The sequence below is a fragment of the Taudactylus pleione genome, unplaced genomic scaffold, assembly GCF_031769625.1.
Source record: "Taudactylus pleione unplaced genomic scaffold, aTauple2 ptg001358l, whole genome shotgun sequence".
Classification (NCBI taxonomy): domain Eukaryota; kingdom Metazoa; phylum Chordata; class Amphibia; order Anura; family Myobatrachidae; genus Taudactylus; species Taudactylus pleione.
This window is the reverse complement of record NW_028285758.1, coordinates 155001-179003: the sequence shown is the minus strand read 5'-3', so window position 1 is coordinate 179003 and position 24003 is coordinate 155001. Positions and strand designations below refer to the sequence as shown.

At 42.7% G+C, this 24003-nt stretch overlaps 1 protein-coding gene across 5 annotated transcripts in view; it reads left to right on the top strand.

The window, feature by feature from the left end:
- The window catches only part of LMO3 (LIM domain only 3), a 142198-nt gene that overhangs the window by 48199 nt on the left and 69996 nt on the right, over positions 1-24003 (top strand). For 4 of the 5 annotated variants that reach the window (XM_088463403.1, XM_088463407.1, XM_088463405.1 and 1 more), the window contains one exon: positions 15658-15871. In XM_088463403.1, the coding sequence (XP_088319529.1) occupies positions 15666-15871 (206 nt within the window). In that variant the 5' untranslated portion in view covers positions 15658-15665. Of the gene's footprint in view, positions 1-10853; positions 11121-15657; positions 15872-24003 lie in introns of those variants that run through there. The other variant, XM_088463406.1, reaches the window with a different exon arrangement.

Here is a 24003-nt window from a genome sequence, read left to right as displayed (position 1 = left end):
TCACTGTGTACTGTATGTGTGTGTTAGTGTATATGTAGGAGTGATGTTAGGTCTCTGATATCACTGTGTACTGTATGTGTGTGTGTGTTAGTGTATATGTAAGAGTGATGTTAGGTCTCTAATATCACTGTGTACTGTACTGTATGTGTGTGTTAGTGTATATGTAAGAGTGATGTTAGGTCTCTGATATCACTGTGTACTGTATGTGTGTGTTAGTGTATATGTAGGAGTGATGTTAGGTCTCTGATATCACTGTGTACTGTGTGTGTGTGTTAGTGTATATGTAGGAGTGATGTTAGGTCTCTGATATCACTGTGTACTGTATGTGTGTGTGTTACTGTATATGTAGGAGTGATGTTAGGTCTCTAATATCACTGTACTTTGTGTGTGTGTTAGTGTATATGTAGGAGTGATGTTAGGTCTCTGATATCACTGTGTACTGTATGTGTGTGTTAGTGTATATGTAGGAGTGATGTTAGGTCTCTGATATCACTGTGTACTGTATGTGTGTGTTAGTGTATATGTAGGAGTGATGTTAGTTCTCTAATATCACTGTGTACTGTATCTGTGTGTGTTAGTGTATATGTAGGAGTGATGTTAGGTCTCTGATATCACTGTGTACTGTGTGTGTGTGTTAGTGTATATGTAGGAGTGATGTTAGGTCTCTGATATCACTGTGTACTGTGTGTGTGTGTGTTGGTGTATATGTAGGAGTGATGTTAGGTGTCTAATATCACTGTGTACTGTGTGTGTGTGTTAGTGTATATGTAGTAGTGATGTTAGGTCTCTAATATCACTATGTACTGTATGTGTGTGTTAGTGTATATGTATGTGTGTGTTAGTGTATATGTAGGAGTGATGTTAGGTCTCTGATATCACTGTGTTCTGTATGTGTGTGTGTTACTGTATATGTAGGAGTGATGTTAGGTCTCTAATATCACTGTGTACTGTATGTGTGTGTTACTGTATATGTAGGAGTGATGTTAGGTCTGTAATATCACTGTGTACTGTATGTGTGTGTGTTAGTGTATATGTAGGAGTGATGTTAGGTCTGTAATATCACTGTGTACTGTATGTCTGTGTGTGTTAGTGTATATGTATGTGTGTTATGTTAGGTCTGTAATATCACTGTGTACTGTATGTGTGTGTTAGTGTATATGTAGGAGTGATGTTAGGTCTCTAATATCACTGTGTACTGTATGTGTGTGTGTTAGTGTATATGTAGGAGTGATGTTAGGTCTCTGATATCACTGTGTACTGTATGTGTGTGTGTTAGTGTATATGTAGGAGTGATGTTAGGTCTCTGATATCACTGTGTACTGTATGTGTGTGTGTTAGTGTATATGTAGTAGTGATGTTAGGTCTCTAATATTACTGTGTACTGTATGTGTGTGTGTTAGTGTATATGTAGTAGTGATGTTAGGTCTCTAATATCACTGTGTTCTGTATGTGTGTGTGTTAGTGTATATGTAGGAGTGATGTTAGGTCTCTAATATCACTGTGTACTGTATGTGTGTGTGTTACTGTATATGTAGGAGTGATGTTAGGTCTCTAATATCACTGTGTACTGTATGTGTGTGTTACTGTATATGTAGGAGTGATGTTAGGTCTGTAATATCACTGTGTACTGTATGTCTGTGTGTGTTAGTGTATATGTAGGAGTGATGTTAGGTCTCTAATATCACTGTGTACTGTATGTGTGTGTTACTGTATATGTAGGAGTGATGTTAGGTCTGTAATATCACTGTGTACTGTATGTGTGTGTTAGTGTATATGTAGGAGTGATGTTAGGTCTCTAATATCACTGTGTACTGTATGTGTGTGTTACTGTATATGTAGGAGTGATGTTAGGTCTCTGATATCACTGTGTACTGTATGTGTGTGTGTTACTGTATATGTAGGAGTGATGTTAGGTCTGTAATATCACTGTGTACTGTATGTGTGTGTGTTAGTGTATATGTAGGAGTGATGTTAGGTCTCTAATATCACTGTGTACTGTATGTGTGTGTGTTACTGTATATGTAGGAGTGATGTTAGGTCTCTAATATCACTGTGTACTGTATGTGTGTGTTAGTGTATATGTAGGAGTGATGTTAGGTCTCTGATATCACTGTGTACTGTGTGTGTGTGTTACTGTATATGTAGTAGTGATGTTAGGTCTCTAATATTACTGTGTACTGTATGTGTGTGTGTTAGTGTATATGTAGTAGTGATGTTAGGTCTCTAATATCACTGTGTTCTGTATGTGTGTGTGTTAGTGTATATGTAGGAGTGATGTTAGGTCTCTAATATCACTGTGTACTGTATGTGTGTGTGTTACTGTATATGTAGGAGTGATGTTAGGTCTCTAATATCACTGTGTACTGTATGTGTGTGTTACTGTATATGTAGGAGTGATGTTAGGTCTGTAATATCACTGTGTACTGTATGTGTGTGTGTGTTAGTGTATATGTATGTGTGTTATGTTAGGTCTGTAATATCACTGTGTACTGTATGTATGTGTGTGTTAGTGTATATGTAGGAGTGATGTTAGGTCTCTAATATCACTGTGTACTGTATGTGTGTGTGTTAGTGTATATGTAGGAGTGATGTTAGGTCTGTAATATCACTGTGTACTGTATGTGTGTGTTAGTGTATATGTAGGAGTGATGTTAGGTATCTAATATCACTGTGTACCGTATGTGTGTGTTAGTGTATATGTATGTGTGTGTGTTAGTGTATATGTAGGATTGATGTTAGGTCTCTAATATCACTGTGTACTGTATGTGTGTGTTAGTGTATATGTAGGAGTGATGTTAGGTCTCTAATATCACTGTGTACTGTATGTGTGTGTTAGTGTATATGTAGGACTGATGTTAGGTCTCTAATATCACTGTGTACTGTATGTGTGTGTGTGTTAGTGTATATGGAGGAGTGATGTTAGGTCTCTGATATCACTGTGTACTGTGTGTGTGTGTTAGTGTATATGTAAGAGTGATGTTAGGTATCTGATATCACTGTGTACTGTATGTGTGTGTTAGTGTATATGTAGGAGTGATGTTAGGTCTCTGATATCACTGTGTACTGTATGTGTGTGTTAGTGTATATGTAGGAGTGATGTTAGGTCTCTGATATCACTGTGTACTGTATGTGTGTGTTAGTGTATATGTAAGAGTGATGTTAGGTCTATGATATCACTGTGTACTGTATGTGTGTGTTAGTGTAAATGTGTATGTGTGTGTTACTGTCTATGTAGGAGTGATGTTAGGTCTCTGATATCACTGTGTACTGTATGTGTGTGTTAGTGTATATGTAGGAGTGCAGTTAGGTCTCTAATATCACTGTGTACTGTATGTGTGTGTTAGTGTATATGTAGGAGTGATGTTAGGTCTCTGATATCACTGTGTACTGTATGTGTGTGTGTTAGTGTATATGTAGGAGTGATGTTATGTCTCTAATATCACTGTGTACTGTGTGTGTGTGTTGGTGTATATGTAGGAGTGATGTTAGGTCTATGATATCACTGTGTACTGTATGTGTGTGTGTTAGTGTATATGTAGGAGTGATGTTATGTCTCTAATATCACTGTGTACTGTGTGTGTGTGTTATTGTATATGTAGGACTGATGTTAGGTCTCTAATATCACTGTGTACTGTACTGTATGTGTGTGTTAGTGTATATGTAGGAGTGATGTTAGGTCTCTGATATCACTGTGTACTGTATGTGTGTGTTAGTGTATATGTAGGAGTGATGTTAGGTCTCTGATATCACTGTGTACTGTATGTGTGTGTGTGTTAGTGTATATGTAAGAGTGATGTTAGGTCTCTAATATCACTGTGTACTGTACTGTATGTGTGTGTTAGTGTATATGTAAGAGTGATGTTAGGTCTCTGATATCACTGTGTACTGTATGTGTGTGTTAGTGTATATGTAGGAGTGATGTTAGGTCTCTGATATCACTGTGTACTGTGTGTGTGTGTTAGTGTATATGTAGGAGTGATGTTAGGTCTCTGATATCACTGTGTACTGTATGTGTGTGTGTTACTGTATATGTAGGAGTGATGTTAGGTCTCTAATATCACTGTACTTTGTGTGTGTGTTAGTGTATATGTAGGAGTGATGTTAGGTCTCTGATATCACTGTGTACTGTATGTGTGTGTTAGTGTATATGTAGGAGTGATGTTAGGTCTCTGATATCACTGTGTACTGTATGTGTGTGTTAGTGTATATGTAGGAGTGATGTTAGTTCTCTAATATCACTGTGTACTGTATCTGTGTGTGTTAGTGTATATGTAGGAGTGATGTTAGGTCTCTGATATCACTGTGTACTGTGTGTGTGTGTTAGTGTATATGTAGGAGTGATGTTAGGTCTCTGATATCACTGTGTACTGTGTGTGTGTGTGTTGGTGTATATGTAGGAGTGATGTTAGGTGTCTAATATCACTGTGTACTGTGTGTGTGTGTTAGTGTATATGTAGTAGTGATGTTAGGTCTCTAATATCACTATGTACTGTATGTGTGTGTTAGTGTATATGTATGTGTGTGTTAGTGTATATGTAGGAGTGATGTTAGGTCTCTGATATCACTGTGTTCTGTATGTGTGTGTGTTACTGTATATGTAGGAGTGATGTTAGGTCTCTAATATCACTGTGTACTGTATGTGTGTGTTACTGTATATGTAGGAGTGATGTTAGGTCTGTAATATCACTGTGTACTGTATGTGTGTGTGTTAGTGTATATGTAGGAGTGATGTTAGGTCTGTAATATCACTGTGTACTGTATGTCTGTGTGTGTTAGTGTATATGTATGTGTGTTATGTTAGGTCTGTAATATCACTGTGTACTGTATGTGTGTGTTAGTGTATATGTAGGAGTGATGTTAGGTCTCTAATATCACTGTGTACTGTATGTGTGTGTGTTAGTGTATATGTAGGAGTGATGTTAGGTCTCTGATATCACTGTGTACTGTATGTGTGTGTGTTAGTGTATATGTAGGAGTGATGTTAGGTCTCTGATATCACTGTGTACTGTATGTGTGTGTGTTAGTGTATATGTAGTAGTGATGTTAGGTCTCTAATATTACTGTGTACTGTATGTGTGTGTGTTAGTGTATATGTAGTAGTGATGTTAGGTCTCTAATATCACTGTGTTCTGTATGTGTGTGTGTTAGTGTATATGTAGGAGTGATGTTAGGTCTCTAATATCACTGTGTACTGTATGTGTGTGTGTTACTGTATATGTAGGAGTGATGTTAGGTCTCTAATATCACTGTGTACTGTATGTGTGTGTTACTGTATATGTAGGAGTGATGTTAGGTCTGTAATATCACTGTGTACTGTATGTCTGTGTGTGTTAGTGTATATGTAGGAGTGATGTTAGGTCTCTAATATCACTGTGTACTGTATGTGTGTGTTACTGTATATGTAGGAGTGATGTTAGGTCTGTAATATCACTGTGTACTGTATGTGTGTGTTAGTGTATATGTAGGAGTGATGTTAGGTCTCTAATATCACTGTGTACTGTATGTGTGTGTTACTGTATATGTAGGAGTGATGTTAGGTCTCTGATATCACTGTGTACTGTATGTGTGTGTGTTACTGTATATGTAGGAGTGATGTTAGGTCTGTAATATCACTGTGTACTGTATGTGTGTGTGTTAGTGTATATGTAGGAGTGATGTTAGGTCTCTAATATCACTGTGTACTGTATGTGTGTGTGTTACTGTATATGTAGGAGTGATGTTAGGTCTCTAATATCACTGTGTACTGTATGTGTGTGTTAGTGTATATGTAGGAGTGATGTTAGGTCTCTGATATCACTGTGTACTGTGTGTGTGTGTTACTGTATATGTAGTAGTGATGTTAGGTCTCTAATATTACTGTGTACTGTATGTGTGTGTGTTAGTGTATATGTAGTAGTGATGTTAGGTCTCTAATATCACTGTGTTCTGTATGTGTGTGTGTTAGTGTATATGTAGGAGTGATGTTAGGTCTCTAATATCACTGTGTACTGTATGTGTGTGTGTTACTGTATATGTAGGAGTGATGTTAGGTCTCTAATATCACTGTGTACTGTATGTGTGTGTTACTGTATATGTAGGAGTGATGTTAGGTCTGTAATATCACTGTGTACTGTATGTGTGTGTGTGTTAGTGTATATGTATGTGTGTTATGTTAGGTCTGTAATATCACTGTGTACTGTATGTATGTGTGTGTTAGTGTATATGTAGGAGTGATGTTAGGTCTCTAATATCACTGTGTACTGTATGTGTGTGTGTTAGTGTATATGTAGGAGTGATGTTAGGTCTGTAATATCACTGTGTACTGTATGTGTGTGTTAGTGTATATGTAGGAGTGATGTTAGGTGTCTAATATCACTGTGTACTGTATGTGTGTGTTAGTGTATATGTAGGAGTGATGTTAGGTCTCTGATATCACTGTGTACTGTATGTGTGTGTGTTAGTGTATATGTATGTGTGTTATGTTAGGTCTCTGATATCACTGTGTACTGTGTGTGTGTGTTACTGTATATGTAGGAGTGATGTTAGGTCTCTGATATCACTGTGTACTGTATGTGTGTGTGTTAGTGTATATGTAGGAGTGATGTTAGATCTCTGATATCACTGTGTACTGTATGTGTGTGTTAGTGTATATGTAGGAGTGATGTTAGGTCTCTGATATCACTGTGTACTGTATGTGTGTGTTAGTGTATATGTAGTAGTGATGTTAGGTCTCTAATATTACTGTGTACTATTTGTGTGTGTGTTAGTGTATATGTAGGAGTGATGTTAGGTCTCTAATATCACTGTGTTCTGTATGTGTGTGTGTTAGTGTATATGTAGGAGTGATGTTAGGTCTCTAATATCACTGTGTACTGTATGTGTGTGTGTTACTGTATATGTAGGAGTGATGTTAGGTCTCTAATATCACTGTGTACTGTATGTGTGTGTTAGTGTATATGTAGGAGTGCAGTTAGGTCTCTGATATCACTGTGTACTGTGTGTGTGTGTTACTGTATATGTAGGAGTGATGTTAGGTCTCTAATATCACTGTGTACTGTATGTCTGTGTGTGTAAGTGTATATGTAGGAGTGATGTTAGGTCTGTAATATCACTGTGTACTGTATGTGTGTGTTAGTGTATATGTAGGAGTGATGTTAGGTGTCTAATATCACTGTGTACTGTATGTGTGTGTTACTGTATATGTAGTAGTGATGTTAGGTCTCTAATATCACTGTGTACTGTATGTGTGTGTTAGTGTATATGTAGGAGTGATGTTAGGTCTCTAATATCACTGTGTTCTGTATGTGTGTGTGTTAGTGTATATGTAGGAGTGATGTTAGGTCTCTAATATCACTGTGTACTGTATGTGTGTGTGTTACTGTATATGTAGGAGTGATGTTAGGTCTCTAATATCACTGTGTACTGTATGTGTGTGTTACTGTATATGTAGGAGTGATGTTAGGTCTGTAATATCACTGTGTTCTGTATGTGTGTGTGTTAGTGTATATGTAGGAGTGATGTTAGGTCTCTAATATCACTGTATACTGTATGTGTGTGTGTTAGTGTATATGTAGGAGTGATGTTAGGTCTCTGATATCACTGTGTACTGTATGTGTGTGTTAGTGTATATGTAGGAGTGATGTTAGGTCTCTAATATCACTGTGTTCTGTATGTGTGTGTGTTAGTGTATATGTAGGAGTGATGTTAGGTCTCTAATATCACTGTGTACTGTATGTGTGTGTGTTAGTGTATATGTAGGAGTGATGTTAGGTCTCTAATATCACTGTGTTCTGTATGTGTGTGTGTTAGTGATATTAGAGACCTAACATCACTCCTACATATACACTAACACACACACATACAGAACACAGTGATATTAGAGACCTAACATCACTCCTACATATACACTGTGTACTGTATGTGTGTGTGTTACTGTATATGTAGGAGTGATTTTAGGTCTATGATATCACTGTGTACTGTATGTGTGTGTTAGTGTATATGTAGGAGTGATGTTAGGTCTCTAATATCACTGTGTACTGTATGTGTGTGTTAGTGTATATGTAGGAGTGATGTTAGGTCTCTAATATCACTGTGTTCTGTATGTGTGTGTGTTAGTGTATATGTAGGAGTGATGTTAGGTCTCTAATATCACTGTGTACTGTATGTGTGTGTGTTACTGTATATGTAGAAGTGATGTTAGGTCTCTAATATCACTGTGTACTGTATGTGTGTGTTACTGTATATGTAGGAGTGATGTTAGGTCTGTAATATCACTGTGTACTGTATGTGTGTGTGTTAGTGTATATGTAGGAGTGATGTTAGGTCTCTGATATCACTGTGTACTGTATGTGTGTGTTAGTGTATATGTAGGAGTGATGTTAGGTCTGTAATATCACTGTGTACTGTATGTGTGTGTTAGTGTATATGTAGGAGTGATGTTAGGTCTCTGATATCACTGTGTACTGTATGTGTGTGTGTTAGTGTATATGTAGGAGTGATGTTAGGTCTCTAATATCACTGTGTACTGTATGTGTGTGTGTTAGTGTATATGTAGGAGTGATGTTAGGTCTGTAATATCACTGTGTACTGTATGTGTGTGTGTTAGTGTATATGTAGGAGTGATGTTAGGTCTCTGATATCACTGTGTACTGTATGTGTGTGTTAGTGTATATGTAGGAGTGATGTTAGGTCTGTAATATCACTGTGTACTGTATGTGTGTGTTAGTGTATATGTAGGAGTGATGTTAGGTCTCTGATATCACTGTGTACTGTATGTGTGTGTGTTAGTGTATATGTAGGAGTGATGTTAGGTCTCTAATATCACTGTGTACTGTATGTGTGTGTTAGTGTATATGTAGGAGTGATGTTAGGTCTCTAATATCACTGTGTACTGTGTGTGTGTGTTACTGTATATGTAGGAGTGATGTTAGGTCTGTAATATCACTGTGTACTGTATGTGTGTGTTAGTGTATATGTAGGAGTGATGTTAGGTCTCTGATATCATTGTGTACTGTATGTGTGTGTTATTGTATATGTAGGAGTGATGTTAGGTCTCTGATATCACTGTGTACTGTATGTGTGTGTTAGTGTATATGTAGGAGTGATGTTAGGTCTCTGATATCACTGTGTACTGTATATGTGTGTGTTAGTGTATATGTAGGAGTGATGTTAGGTCTCTAATATCACTGTGTACTGTGTGTGTGTGTTACTGTATATGTAGGAGTGATGTTAGGTCTGTAATATCACTGTGTACTGTATGTGTGTGTTAGTGTATATGTAGGAGTGATGTTAGGTCTCTGATATCACTGTGTACTGTATGTGTGTGTTAGTGTATATGTAGGAGTGATGTTAGGTCTCTGATATCACTGTGTACTGTATGTGTGTGTGTTAGTGTATATGTATGTGTGATATGTTAGGTCTCTGATATCACTGTGTACTGTGTGTGTGTGTGTTACTGTATATGTAGGAGTGATGTTAGGTCTCTGATATCACTGTGTACTGTATGTGTGTGTTAGTGTATATGTATGTGTGTGTGTTAGTGTATATGTAGGAGTGATGTTAGGTCTCTGATATCACTGTGTACTGTATGTGTGTGTGTGTTACTGTATATGTAGGAGTGATGTTAGGTCTCTGATATCACTGTGTACTGTATGTGTGTGTTAGTGTATATGTATGTGTGTGTGTTAGTGTATATGTATGTGTGTTATGTTAGGTCTCTGATATCACTGTGTACTGTGTGTGTGTGTTAGTGTATATGTAGGAGTGATGTTAGGTCTCTAATATCACTGTGTACTGTATGTGTGTGTTAGTGTATATGTATGTGTGTGTGTTAGTGTATATGTATGTGTGTTATGTTAGGTCTCTGATATCACTGTGTACTGTGTGTGTGTGTTAGTGTATATGTAGGAGTGATGTTAGGTCTCTAATATCACTGTGTACTGTATGTGTGTGTGTTAGTGTATATGTAGGAGTGATGTTAGGTCTCTAATATCACTGTGTACTGTATGTGTGTGTTAGTGTATATGTAGGAGTGATGTTAGGTCTCTGATATCACTGTGTACTGTATGTGTGTGTGTGTTACTGTATATGTAGGAGTGATGTTAGGTCTGTAATATCACTGTGTACTGTATGTGTGTGTTACTGTATATGTAGGAGTGATGTTAGGTCTCTAATATCACTGTGTACTGTGTGTGTTAGTGTATATGTAGGAGTGATGTTAGGTCACTAATATCACTGTGTACTGTATGTGTGTGTTAGTGTATATGTATGTGTGTGTGTTAGTGTATATGTATGTGTGTTATGTTAGGTCTCTGATATCACTGTGTACTGTGTGTGTGTGTTAGTGTATATGTAGGAGTGATGTTAGGTCTCTAATATCACTGTGTACTGTATGTGTGTGTGTTAGTGTATATGTAGGAGTGATGTTAGGTCTCTAATATTACTGTGTACTGTATGTGTGTGTTAGTGTATATGTAGGAGTGATGTTAGGTATCTAATATCACTGTGTACTTTGTGTGTGGGTGTTAGTGTATATGTAGGAGTGCAGTGTGTACTATACAGTAGGGGTGTGTGTCTCAGTGCAGTGTGCACATTTGCGTGTGTACTGTACCAGATAGCGAGTGGTATGTACACATGTCCTGTGTGTGTCCTGCCTCTGTTGTTTATGAATTGTGTATTTGTGTATGTGAGCTGCGTCTTGCAGATCTGGGGTTGGCCTTTGCCAGCACTCGCACTTTGCTGCTATGGTAACAGTAATTAAACTGATAAGAGTGGAAAAATGTCAGTATCTCTGCGCCTGGCAGCTGCATTGGAGAAGGGGGGAATCAAATTGGTTCCCAGCTCCATTGCTCAAAAAAGGGGGAGGGGGAGGATTTGGACGGCCTCAGCCCCCAAGATCTGGGGAGCTGTATTTGCATTGTTAGTCCTTAGGGGACTGTAGCCTGCAGGGAAGCTTTGGGCCAGCGATCAGAGAGAAATGAGCCCCTAGGCCAAGGACCGGCTGCTAACAGAGACTGTGGAGTCTGAGCTTTTGTCTGCTGTCCCCTGCATGCACATGAATGGCTGCCTTGGCCAAACTCTTTCAATCTACCCCTTGTGGAACCCCAAATGTCTCTGGTAGAGTGATCCCCTCACCCCACCAGGTAGGTTGCCCTTTGCAGCGTCTGCTGTGTGTGGGGATAGGTTGTGTGTGTGTGGGGGGATAGGTTGTGTGTGCTGGGAGTGTGGGGGGATAGGTTGTGTGTGCTGGGAGTATGGGGGGATAGGTTGTGTGCGCTGGCAGTGTGGGGGGATAGGTTGTGTGGGCTGGCAGTGTGGGGGGATAGGTTGTGTGTGTGCTGGGAGTGTGGGGGGATAGGTTGTGTGCGCTGGCAGTGTGGGGGGATAGGTTGTGTGGGCTGGCAGTGTGGGGGGATAGGTTGTGTGTGTGCTGGGAGTGTGGGGGGATAGGTTGTGTGTGTGCTGGGAGTGTGGGGGGATAGGTTGTGTGTGTGCTGGGAGTGTGGGGGGATAGGTTGTGTGTGTGCTGGGAGTGTGGGGGGATAGGTTGTGTGTGTGCTGGGAGTGTGGGGGGATAGGTTGTGTGCGCTGGGAGTGTGGGGGGATAGGTTGTGTGTGTGCTGGGAGTGTGGGGGGATAGGTTGTGTGTGTGCTGGGAGTGTGGGGGGATAGGTTGTGTGTATGTGTGTGCTGGGAGTGTGGGGGGATAGGTGTGTGTGTGTGTGCTGGGAGTGTGGGGGGATAGGTTGTGTGTGTGTGCTGGGAGTGTGGGGGGATAGGTTGTGTGTGTGTGTGTGTGTGTGCTGGGAGTGTGGGGGGATAGGTTGTGTGTGTGTGTGTGTGTGCTGGGAGTGTGGGGGAATAGGTTGTGTGTGTGTGCTGGGAGTGTGGGGGGATAGGTTGTGTGTGTGCTGGGAGTGTGGGGGGATAGGTTGTGTGTGTGTTGGGAGTGTGGGGGGATAGGTTGTGTGTGTGCTGGGAGTGTGGGGGGATAGGTTGTGTGCGCTGGGAGTGTGGGGGGATAGGTTGTGTGTGCTGGGAGTGTGGGGGGATAGGTTGTGTGTGTGCTGGAAGTGTGGGGGGATAGGGTGTGTGTGTGCTGGGAGTGTGGGGGGATAGGTTGTGTGTGTGCTGGGAGTGTGGGGGGATAGGTTGTGTGTATGTGTGTGCTGGGAGTGTGGGGGGATAGGTGTGTGTGTGCCGGGAGTGTGGGGGGATAGGTTGTGTGTGTGCGTGTGCTGGGAGTGTGGGGGGATAGGTTGTGTGTGTGTGTGTGCTGGGAGTGTGGGGGGATAGGTTGTGTGTGTGTGTGTGTGCTGGGAGTGTGGGGGGATAGGTTGTGTGTGTGTGTGCTGGGAGTGTGGGGGGATAGGTTGTGTGTGTGTGTGCTGGAAGTGTGGGGGGATAGGTTGTGTGTGTGTGTGTGCTGGGAGTGTGGGGGGATAGGTTGTGTGTGTGTGTGTGCTGCGAGTGTGGGGGGATAGGTTGTGTGTGTGTGTGTGCTGGGAGTGTGGGGGGATAGGTTGTGTGTGTGTGTGTGTGTGCTGGGAGTGTGGGGGGATAGGTTGTGTGTGTGTGCTGGCAGTGGGGGGGGGGTAGGTCGTGTGTGTGTGCCGGCAGTGTGGGGGGATAGGTTGTGTGTGTGTGCCAGCAGTGTGGGGGGATATGTTGTGTGTGTGCCAGCAGTGTGGGGGGATAGGTTGTGTGTGTGTGTGTATGCTGGGAGTGTGGGGGGATAGGTTGTGTGTGTGCTGGGAGTGTGGGGGGATAGGGTGTGTGTGTGTGTGCCGGCAGTGTGGGGGGATAGGTTGTGTGTGTGCCAGCAGTGTAGGAGGATAGGTTGTGTGTGTGCCAGCAGTGTGGGGGGATAGGTTGTGTGTGTGTGTGCTGGGAGTGTGGGGGGATAGGTTGTGTGTGTGTGTGTGCCGGGAGTGTGGGGGGATAGGTTGTGTGTGTGCCAGCAGTGTAGGAGGATAGGTTGTGTGTGTGCCAGCAGTGTGGGGGGATAGGTTGTGTGTGTGTGCTGGGAGTGTGGGGGGATAGGTTGTGTGTGTGCTGGGAGTGTGGGGGGATAGGTTGTGTGTGTGCTGGGAGTGTGGGGGGATAGGTTGTGTGTGTGCCAGCAGTGTGGGGGGATAGGTTGTGTGTGTGCCAGCAGTGTGGGGGGATAGATTGTGTGTGTGCCAGCAGTGTGGGGGGATAGATTGTGTGTGTGCCAGCAGTGTAGGGGGATAGGTTGTGTGTGTGCCAGCAGTGTGGGGGGATAGGTTGTGTGTGTGTGTGTGCCAGCAGTGTGGGGGGATATGTTGTGTGTGTGCCAGCAGTGTAGGGGGATAGGCTGTGTGTGTGTGTGCTGGGAGTGTGGGGGGATAGGTTGTGTGTGTGTGCTGGGAGTGTGGGGGGATAGGTTGTGTGTGTGTGTGTGTGCCGGCAGTGTGGGGGGATAGGTTGTGTGTGTGCCAGCAGTGTGGGGGGATAGGTTGTGTGTGTGCCAGCAGTGTGGGGGGATAGATTGTGTGTGTGCCAGCAGTGTAGGGGGATAGGTTGTGTGTGTGTGTGTGCCAGCAGTGTGGGGGGATAGGTTGTGTGTGTGTGCTGGGAGTGTGGGGGGATAGGTTGTGTGTGTGTGTGTGCCGGCAGTGTGGGGGGATAGGTTGTGTGTGTGCCAGCAGTGTGGGGGGATAGGTTGTGTGTGTGCCAGCAGTGTGGGGGGATAGATTGTGTGTGTGCCAGCAGTGTAGGGGGATAGGTTGTGTGTGTGTGTGTGCCAGCAGTGTGGGGGGATAGGTTGTGTGTGTGCCAGCAGTGTGGGGGGATAGATTGTGTGTGTGCCAGCAGTGTGGGGGGATAGATTGTGTGTGTGCCAGCAGTGTAGGGGGATAGGTTGTGTGTGTGCCAGCAGTGTGGGGGGATAGGTTGTGTGTGTGCCAGCAGTGTGGGGGGGATAGGTTGTGTGTGTGTGTGTGCCAGCAGTGTGGGGGGATAGGTTGTGTGTGTGCCAGCAGTGTAGGGGGATAGGCTGTGTGTGTGTGTGCTGGGAGTGTGGGGGGATAGGTTGTGTGTGTGTGCTGGGAGTGTGGGGGGATAGGTTGTGTGTGTGTGTGTGCCGGCAGTGTGGGGGGATAGGTTGTGTGTGTGCCAGCAGTGTGGGGGGATAGGTTGTGTGTGTGCCAGCAGTGTGGGGGGATAGATTGTGTGTGTGCCAGCAGTGTAGGGGGATAGGTTGTGTGTGTGTGTGTGCCAGCAGTGTGGGGGGATAGGTTGTGTGTGTGTGCTGGGAGTGTGGGGGGATAGGTTGTGTGTGTGTGTGTGCCGGCAGTGTGGGGGGATAGGTTGTGTGTGTGCCAGCAGTGTGGGGTGATAGGTTGTGTGTGTGCCAGCAGTGTGGGGGGATAGATTGTGTGTGTGCCAGCAGTGTAGGGGGATAGGTTGTGTGTGTGTGTGTGCCAGCAGTGTAGGGGGATAGGTTGTGTGTGTGTGTGCTGGGAGTGTGGGGGACACTTTTTCTCTCTCAGGCTGTTGTGCTGATACTTTGTTGTTGCTGGGACTGTGCGGATGAATGACACAGAACAAGAGGATAATGGGGGCAATCAGGCATGTGGGGACTTCACAAAGCAATCCGGGCAATTAAAAGCTCACCCCTGCCTCTCGCAGAGCCTGCTACTTACCTCACCTCCTAATTATTATTTCTCCTAACCTGTCAGATAATTGTGAGCAGAACGGTTACCGCCAGGATTATCATTGTGTCGCTTTGTACAATTCTGTGAAATCGTTTTTATTTAACAAGAATTTTACCCTTCTAATAATAATTGCAGAACATAATCTATCCCATTTCCTCTGCAGAATCATTTACTATAACCAGTATCAGCAGCAACTATTGTACAATTCAGATATTGCTTCATCCAAATTGTTCCTTTTATTTCTAGTTTCCATTATTTACATGTCCATGTACTATAATATATAATGTACAGTACACATATACAAGTATTATAATATATAATGTACAGTATACATCCAAGTATTATAATATATAATGTACAGTATACATCCAAGTACTATAATATATAATGTACAGTATACATCCAAGTATTATAATATATAATGTACAGTATACATCCAAGTACTATAATATATAATGTACAGTATACATCCAAGTATTATAATATATAATGTACAGTATACATCCAAGTATTATAATATATAATGTACAGTATACATCCAAGTACTATAATATATAATATACAGTATACATCCAAGTATTATAATAATGTACAGTACACATATCCAAGTATTATAATATATAATGTACAGTACACATATCCAAGTATTATAATATATAATGTACAGTACACATATCCAAGTACTATAATATATAATGTACAGTACACATATCCAAGTACTATAATATATAATGTACAGTATACATCCAAGTATTATAATATATAATGTACAGTATACATCCAAGTATTGTAAGATATTTATACAATGTACAGTACACATGTCCATGTCTGTATTATAATATATTTATATACAGTAATGTACGCATGTACAGTATGCAATGCAATAGATTTATATAGTGTATACATGCCTGTTACTTTGTTATATATATATATATATATATATATATATATAAAATTATATATTCGTACACCATATATAAAATCTCTATTTTCCTTGCAGGTATACAAATGCTTTCAGTTCAGCCAGACACGAAGCCGAAAGGTTGTGCTGGCTGCAACCGTAAGATTAAGGACCGCTACCTCCTGAAGGCCCTGGATAAATACTGGCATGAGGACTGCTTGAAGTGCGCCTGCTGTGACTGTCGGCTGGGGGAAGTGGGTTCTACCTTATACACTAAAGCCAATCTCATACTATGCCGACGGGACTACTTGAGGTAAGACCACCGTGTCTGCTCTGGCCCTCAGTCACTTCCCTGTAATCCTGGCGCTCTATTACGCCTGCTGTAGTTACTATACTGCTGGAGACTATAGGCACAGTCTTCTTCTTGTGTCCCTCGTTACAGCACATTCTTCTGGCTATGGCTAATTATATAACAAGTAAAGAACAACTCAGAAAATAGATTTACTGTAACTATATAATGAATAGAAATTGTTTCAAGAAGAATAAAAAACTAGTCTAGTAGAGGCTGACATTTTGTTAAAAGCTGGCAAATGTATCCCACTTTTGTCACCTCACCTAATAGTGACTGTACAGAAATAGCCGCTCACCTCACCTAATAGTGACTGTACAGAAATAGCCGCTCACCTCACCTAATAGTGACTGTACAGAAATAGCCGCTCACCTCACCTAATAGTGACTGTACAGAAATAGCCGCTCACCTCACCTAATAGTGACTGTACAGAAATAGCCGCTCACCTCACCTAATAGTGACTGTACAGAAATAGCCGCTCACCTAATAGTGACTGTACAGAAATAGCCGCTCACCTCACCTAATAGTGACTGTACAGAAATAGCCGCTCACCTCACCTAATAGTGACTGTACAGAAATAGCCGCTCACCTAATAGTGACTGTACAGAAATAGCCGCTCACCTCACCTAATAGTGACTGTACAGAAATAGCCGCTCACCTCACCTAATAGTGACTGTACAGAAATAGCCGCTCACCTAATAGTGACTGTACAGAAATAGCCGCTCACCTCACCTAATAGTGACTGTACAGAAATAGCCGCTCACCTCACCTAATAGTGACTGTACAGAAATAGCCACTCACCTCACCTAATAGTGACTGTACAGAAATAGCCGCTCACCTCACCTAATAGTGACTGTACATAAATAGCCGCTCACCTCACCTAATAGTGACTGTACATAAATAGCCGCTCACCTCACCTAATAGTGACTGTACAGAAATAGCCGCTCACCTCACCTAATAGTGACTGTACAGAAATAGCCGCTCACCTCACCTAATAGTGACTGTACAGAAATAGCCGCTCACCTCACCTAATAGTGACTGTACAGAAATAGCCGCTCACCTCACCTAATAGTGACTGTACAGAAATAGCCGCTCACCTCACCTAATAGTGACTGTACAGAAATAGCCGCTCACCTAATAGTGACTGTACAGAAATAGCCGCTCACCTAATAGTGACTGTACAGAAATAGCTGCTCACCTCACCTAATAGTGACTGTACAGAAATAGCCGCTCACCTAATAGTGACTGTACAGAAATAGCCGCTCACCTAATAGTGACTGTACAGAAATAGCCGCTCACCTAATAGTGACTGTACAGAAATAGCCGCTCACCTCACCTAATAGTGACTGTACAGAAATAGCCGCTCACCTCACCTAATAGTGACTGTACAGAAATAGCCGCTCACCTAATAGTGACTGTACAGAAATAGCTGCTCACCTCACCTAATAGTGACTGTACAGAAATAGCCGCTCACCTAATAGTGACTGTACAGAAATAGCCGCTCACCTCACCTAATATTGACTGTACAGAAATAGCCGCTCACCTAATAGTGACTGTACAGAAATAGCCGCTCACCTAATAGTGACTGTACAGAAATAGCCGCTCACCTCACCTAATAGTGACTGTACAGAAATAGCCGCTCACCTAATAGTGACTGTACAGAAATAGCTGCTCACCTCTCCTAATAGTGACTGTACAGAAATAGCCGCTGACCTAATAGTGACTGTACAGAAATAGCCGCTCACCTATTAGTGACTGTACAGAAATAGCCGCTCACCTATTAGTGACTGTACAGAAATAGCCGCTCACCTAATAGTGACTGTACAGAAATAGCTGGTCACCTCACCTAATAGTGACTGTAGAGAAATAGCCGCTCACCTCACCTAATAATGACTGTACAGAAATAGCCGCTCACCTAATAGTGACTGTACAGAAATAGCTGCTCACCTCACCTAATAGTGACTGTACAGAAATAGCCGCTCACCTAATAGTGACTGTACAGAAATAGCCGCTCACCTCACCTAATAGTGACTGTACAGAAATAGCCGCTCACCTAATAGTGACTGTACCGAAATAGCCGCTCACCTCACCTAATAGTGACTGTACAGAAATAGCCGCTCACCTAATAGTGACTGTACAGAAATAGCCGCTCACCTAATAGTGACTGTACAGAAATAGCCGCTCACCTAATAGTGACTGTACAGAAATAGCCGCTCACCTCACCTAATAGTGACTGTACAGAAATAGCCGCTCACCTAATAGTGACTGTACACAAATAGCCGCTCACCTCACCTAATAGTGACTGTACACAAATAGCTGCTCACCTCACCTAATAGTGACTGTACAGAAATAGCCGCTCACCTCACCTAATAGTGACTGTATAGGAGTAACCCCTCTCTGGGTCAGGATACACACACAACTCAGATGGTTAGGGGTCTGCGCAGGACCTGTTCTGCAATCTCGCTCGCAGACCCCACAGACTGCAGCATGATTGACATACTGTGGCGTTTGGGGGGCGGAGCGGGCATGTCTGGTTGCTGTTCCCAGAAAGGGGGCGTGTCACCTCCGTTTTCCGGGATGAATGAGGCCAGGGTCTGCGTTGGTGGATGCAGATTCATGGCCTTTTGCGTGACCAGGCACTAGCCAGGATGCGCGTAGCCTGACCAAAGAAGCAATCGTCGGTTGCCATGTTCGCAATGTGGGTCCCAGCCTGCGACGTCAGTCACATGGCTGGTATCGCAAATGCAGCAAGGAGGTATCTGAGGTTTGCATTGGCGACGGCCACTTGTGTGCAGCTCTGCAAATCCCTTCATCCCTGAATCCGTCCCTGCGTACTTACTGAGCGGAGAGGCGCAGATCTACAGATGTGTGCTCATAGGCTATTACCACAGCCCTTCTCAGCGCTCCAATTGCCACGCGGCTTACCTTGCGCCAAGCATTTTTTTGGCTGGAATGTGCGTCCTAGTTGCAACATAATGCGACAAAACCACTTAGTGAGACTTCACTGAGTAATTTGATAAGCGATGCTTCAATATCTGTGTCCGAAAAAAGCCATGACACCACTCAGCATAGCTCTGGCGCCCTATGGCGTATTGAGGACACATAGGTACCTCTGTCATTTGACGACTTTTAGAATTATTTCAGGAATATACAAATTTCTAAAATGTTGATGGCCAAATTCTGCATTCGATGATGATGATGATGATATAATTAATGATAATGTTAGAGCTGTATAACTAGTATTGGATATTTGTTACATTGAATTGAGTAGATAAATTGGCGCCCTCTAGAGGTTCTCTGTGTTATGTCAGGTACTGTAATTGCTATATACACAGCACTTTGCTGGAAGACTCCTGTGACATTAGTAGGTTGATTTGCAATATTAAGATGTTGGTGTAAGAGAATATAACGTTGAATCCACATTGTTTGCACAATATGTTCCGGTGTTGCCAGGTGTGTTCTGTGGTAACCGGGAGTTCTGCATATAGTCTGCACTGCAAAGCGTCCCTTAGCACACAAGCTGTACTATGTGTACTATTTCCCATGTCTGGAAGTGTAGCCTGGATGACAGCCACAGCCGCCAGCCCCGTATACAATAACTGCCCTTGTGAACTAACGATTTATTAGTTGTTATTTTCATTTAGAAGCTGCAACAATGTTACAGTGCAGGGAATAAGCAGTTACAGGACTGTCCTGTTCTCATTCATCCCCACATTGTCCCAGTGACACTTAGTAACCACCAACAATGTTACAGTACAGGGAATAAGCAGTTACAGGACTGTCCTGTCCTCATTCATCCCCACATTGTCCCACTGACACTTAGTAACCACCAACAATGTTACAGTACAGGGAATAAGCAGTTACAGGACTGTCCTATTCTCATTCATCCCCACATTGTCCCGGTGACACTTAGTAACCACCAACAATGTTACAGTACAGGGAATAAGCAGTTACAGGACTGTCCTGTTCTCATTCATCCCCACATTGTCCCGGTGACACTTAGTAACCACCAACAATGTTACAGTGCAGGGGGAATAAGCAGTTACAGGACTGTCATGTTCTCATTCATCCCCACATTGCCCCAGTGACACTTAGTAACCACCAACAATGGTACAGTGCAGGGAATAAGCAGTTACAGGACTGTCCTGTTCTCATTCATCCCCACATTGTCCCAGTGACACTTAGTAACCACCAACAATGTTACAGTACAGGGAATAAGCAGTTACAGGACTGTCCTATTCTCATTCATCCCCACATTGTCCCGGTGACACTTAGGAACCACCAACAATGTTACAGTGCAGGGAATAAGCAGTTACAGGACTGTCCTGTCCACATTCATCCCCACATTGTCCCAGTGACACTTAGTAACCACCAACAATGGTACAGTACAGGGAATAAGCAGTTACAGGACTGTCCTGTCCTCATTCATCCCCACATTGTCCCGGTGACACTTAGGAACCACCAACAATGGTACAGTGCAGGGAATAAGCAGTTACAGGACTGTCCTGTTCTCATTCATCCCCACATTGTCCCGGTGACACTTAGTAACCACCAACAATGTTACAGTACAGGGAATAAGCAGTTACAGGACTGTCCTGTCCTCATTCATCCCCACATTGTCCTGGTGACACTTAGTAACCACCAACAATGTTACAGTATAGGGAATAAGCAGTTACAGGACTGTCCTGTCCTCATTCTTCCCACATTGTCCCAGTGACACTTAGTAACCACCAACAATGTTACAGTGCATGGAATAAGCAGTTACAGGACTGTCCTGTCCTCATTCATCCCCACATTGTCCCAGTGACACTTAGTAACCACCAACAATGGTACAGTGCAGGGAATAAGCAGTTACAGGACTGTCCTGTTCTCATTCACCCCCACATTGTCCCAGTGACACTTAGTAACCACCAACAATGTTACAGTACAGGGAATAAGCAGTTACAGGACTGTCCTTTCCTCATTCATTCCCACATTGTCCCAGTGACACTTAGTAACCACCAACAATGTTACAGTACAGGGAATAAGCAGTTACAGGACTGTCCTGTCCTCATTCATCCCCACATTGTCCCGGTGACACTTAGGAACCACCAACAATGGTACAGTGCAGGGAATAAGCAGTTACAGGACTGTCCTGTTCTCATTCATCCCCACATTGTCCCGGTGACACTTAGTAACCACCAACAATGTTACAGTACAGGGAATAAGCAGTTACAGGACTGTCCTGTTCTCATTCATCCCCACATTGTCCCAGTGACACTTAGTAACCACCAACAATGTTACAGTACAGGGAATAAGCAGTTACAGGACTGTCCTGTTCTCATTCACCCCCACATTGTCCCGGTGACACTTAGTAACCACCAACAATGTTACAGTGCAGGGAATAAGCAGTTACAGGACTGTCCTGTTCTCATTCATCCCCACATTGTCCCGGTGAAACTTAATAACCAACAACAATGTTACAGTGCAGGGAATAAGCAGTTACAGGACTGTCCTGTTCTCATTCAGCCCCACATTGTCCCAGTGACACTTAGTAACCACCAACAATGTTACAGTGCAGGGAATAAGCAGTTACAGGACTGTCCTGTCCTCATTCATCCCCACATTGTCCTGGTGACACTTAGTAACCACCAACAATGTTACAGTGCAGGGAATAAGCAGTTACAGGACTGTCCTGTCCTCATTCATCCCCACATTGTCCTGGTGACACTTAGTAACCACCAACAATGTTACAGTATAGGGAATAAGCAGTTACAGGACTGTCCTGTCCTCATTCATCCCCACATTGTCCCGGTGACACTTAGGAACCACCAACAAAGTCCACAAATGTATATTTAAGAATAACAGAAATCTGCCCTAGAAATGTATATTATACAGAAGTATAATATGGTAGAGAGCTGGGGGTGTGATTATGTTGGACAATCCGATACACTTGTGTATTGGTATATGTGGGTCTGTGTACATGGAGAGATGTTTTTGTGTGTAGGTGTGTATGTATGTAGAAGTGTGTGTGTGTGTGTGTGTGTGTGTGTGTGTGTGTGTGTAGAGGTTTATGTAGGTGTGTGTGTGTATATGTATGGAAGTGTGTAATCGGGTGTGTATGTAAGGGTGTATAAGTGTGTGTGTATGTAAGTGTGTAGAGGTGTATCTACTGTAAGTGTGTAGGTGTGTAGAGGTGTGTGTATGTAGATGGTTGCAGATGAGTATGTGTATGGAGGTGTGTAGATGTGTGTGTAGGTGTGTAGAGGTGTGTGTATGTAGATGGTTGCAGATGAGTGTGTGTATGGAGGTGTGTAGAGATGTGTGTATGTAAATATGTAGAGGTATGTAAATGTGTAGAGTTGTGTGTAATTGTGTAGATGTGGGTGTATAAGTGTATGTAAGTGTGTATGGAAGTGTGTAGCTATGTGTGTAGAGGTGTGTGTGTATATAGATGGTTGCAGATGACAGTGTGTGTAGATGTGGGTGTATGGAAGTGTGTAGCTGTGTGTGTGTGTGGTGTGTCTGTGTGTATAGATGGTTGTAGATGACAGTGTGTGTTGCTGTGTCTGTGTGTGTGTGTGTGTATAGTTGGTTGTAGATGAGTGTGTGTAGCTGTGTGTGTGTATAGATGGTTGTAGATGACCGTGTGTGTAGCTGGGTGTGTGTGTGTGTGTATAGATGGTTGTAGATGACAGTGTGTGTAGCTGGGTGTGTGTGTGTATAAATGGCTGTAGATGACAGTGTGTGTAGCTGTGTGTGTATAGATGGTTGTAGATGATAGTGTGTGTAGCTGGGTGTGTGTGTATAGATGGTTGTAGATGACAGTGTATGTAGAGATGTGTGGTGTGTGTATAGATGGTTGTAGATGACAGTGTGTGTAGCTGGGTGTGTGTGTATAGATGGTTGTAGATGACAGTGTATGTAGAGATGTGTGGTGTGTGTGTATAGATGGTTGTAGATGACAGTGTATGTAGAGATGTGTGGTGTGTGTATAGATGGTTGTAGATGACAGTGTGTGTAGCTGGGTGTGTGTGTATAGATGGTTGTAGATGACAGTGTATGTAGAGATGTGTGGTGTGTGTATAGATGGTTGTAGATGACAGTGTGTGTAGCTGGGTGTGTGTGTATAGATGGTTGTAGATGACAGTGTATGTAGAGATGTGTGGTGTGTGTATAGATGGTTGTAGATGACAGTGTGTGTAGCTGGGTGTGTGTGTATAGATGGTTGTAGATGACAGTGTATGTAGAGATGTGTGGTGTGTGTATAGATGGTTGTAGATGACAGTGTGTGTAGCTGGGTGTGTGTGTATAGATGGTTGTAGATGACAGTGTATGTAGAGATGTGTGGTGTGTGTGTGTGTGTGTATAGATGGTTGTAGATGACAGTGTGTGTAGCCGTGTGTGTGTATAGATGGTTGTAGATGACAGTGTGTGTAGCCGTGTGTGTGTGTATAGATGGTTGTAGATGACAGTGTGTGTAGCTGGGTGTGTGTGTATAGATGGTTGTAGATGACAGTGTATGTAGAGATGTGTGGTGTGTGTATAGATGGTTGTAGATGACAGTGTGTGTAGCTGGGTGTGTGTGTATAGATGGTTGTAGATGACAGTGTATGTAGAGATGTGTGGTGTGTGTATAGATGGTTGTAGATGACAGTGTGTGTAGCTGGGTGTGTGTGTATAGATGGTTGTAGATGACAGTGTATGTAGAGATGTGTGGTGTGTGTATAGATGGTTGTAGATGACAGTGTGTGTAGCTGGGTGTGTGTGTATAGATGGTTGTAGATGACAGTGTATGTAGAGATGTGTGGTGTGTGTGTGTGTATAGATGGTTGTAGATGACAGTGTGTGTAGCCGTGTGTGTGTGTATAGATGGTTGTAGATGACAGTGTGTGTAGCTGGGTGTGTGTGTGTGTGTATAGATGGTTGTAGATGACAGTGTATGTAGAGATGTGTGGTGTGTGTGTGTGTATAGATGGTTGCAGATGACAGTGTATGTAGCTGGGTGTGTGTGTGTGTGTGTATAGATGGTTGTAGATGACAGTGTATGTAGAGATGTGTGGTGTGTGTGTGTATAGATGGTTGCAGATGACAGTGTGTGTAGCCGTGTGTGTGTG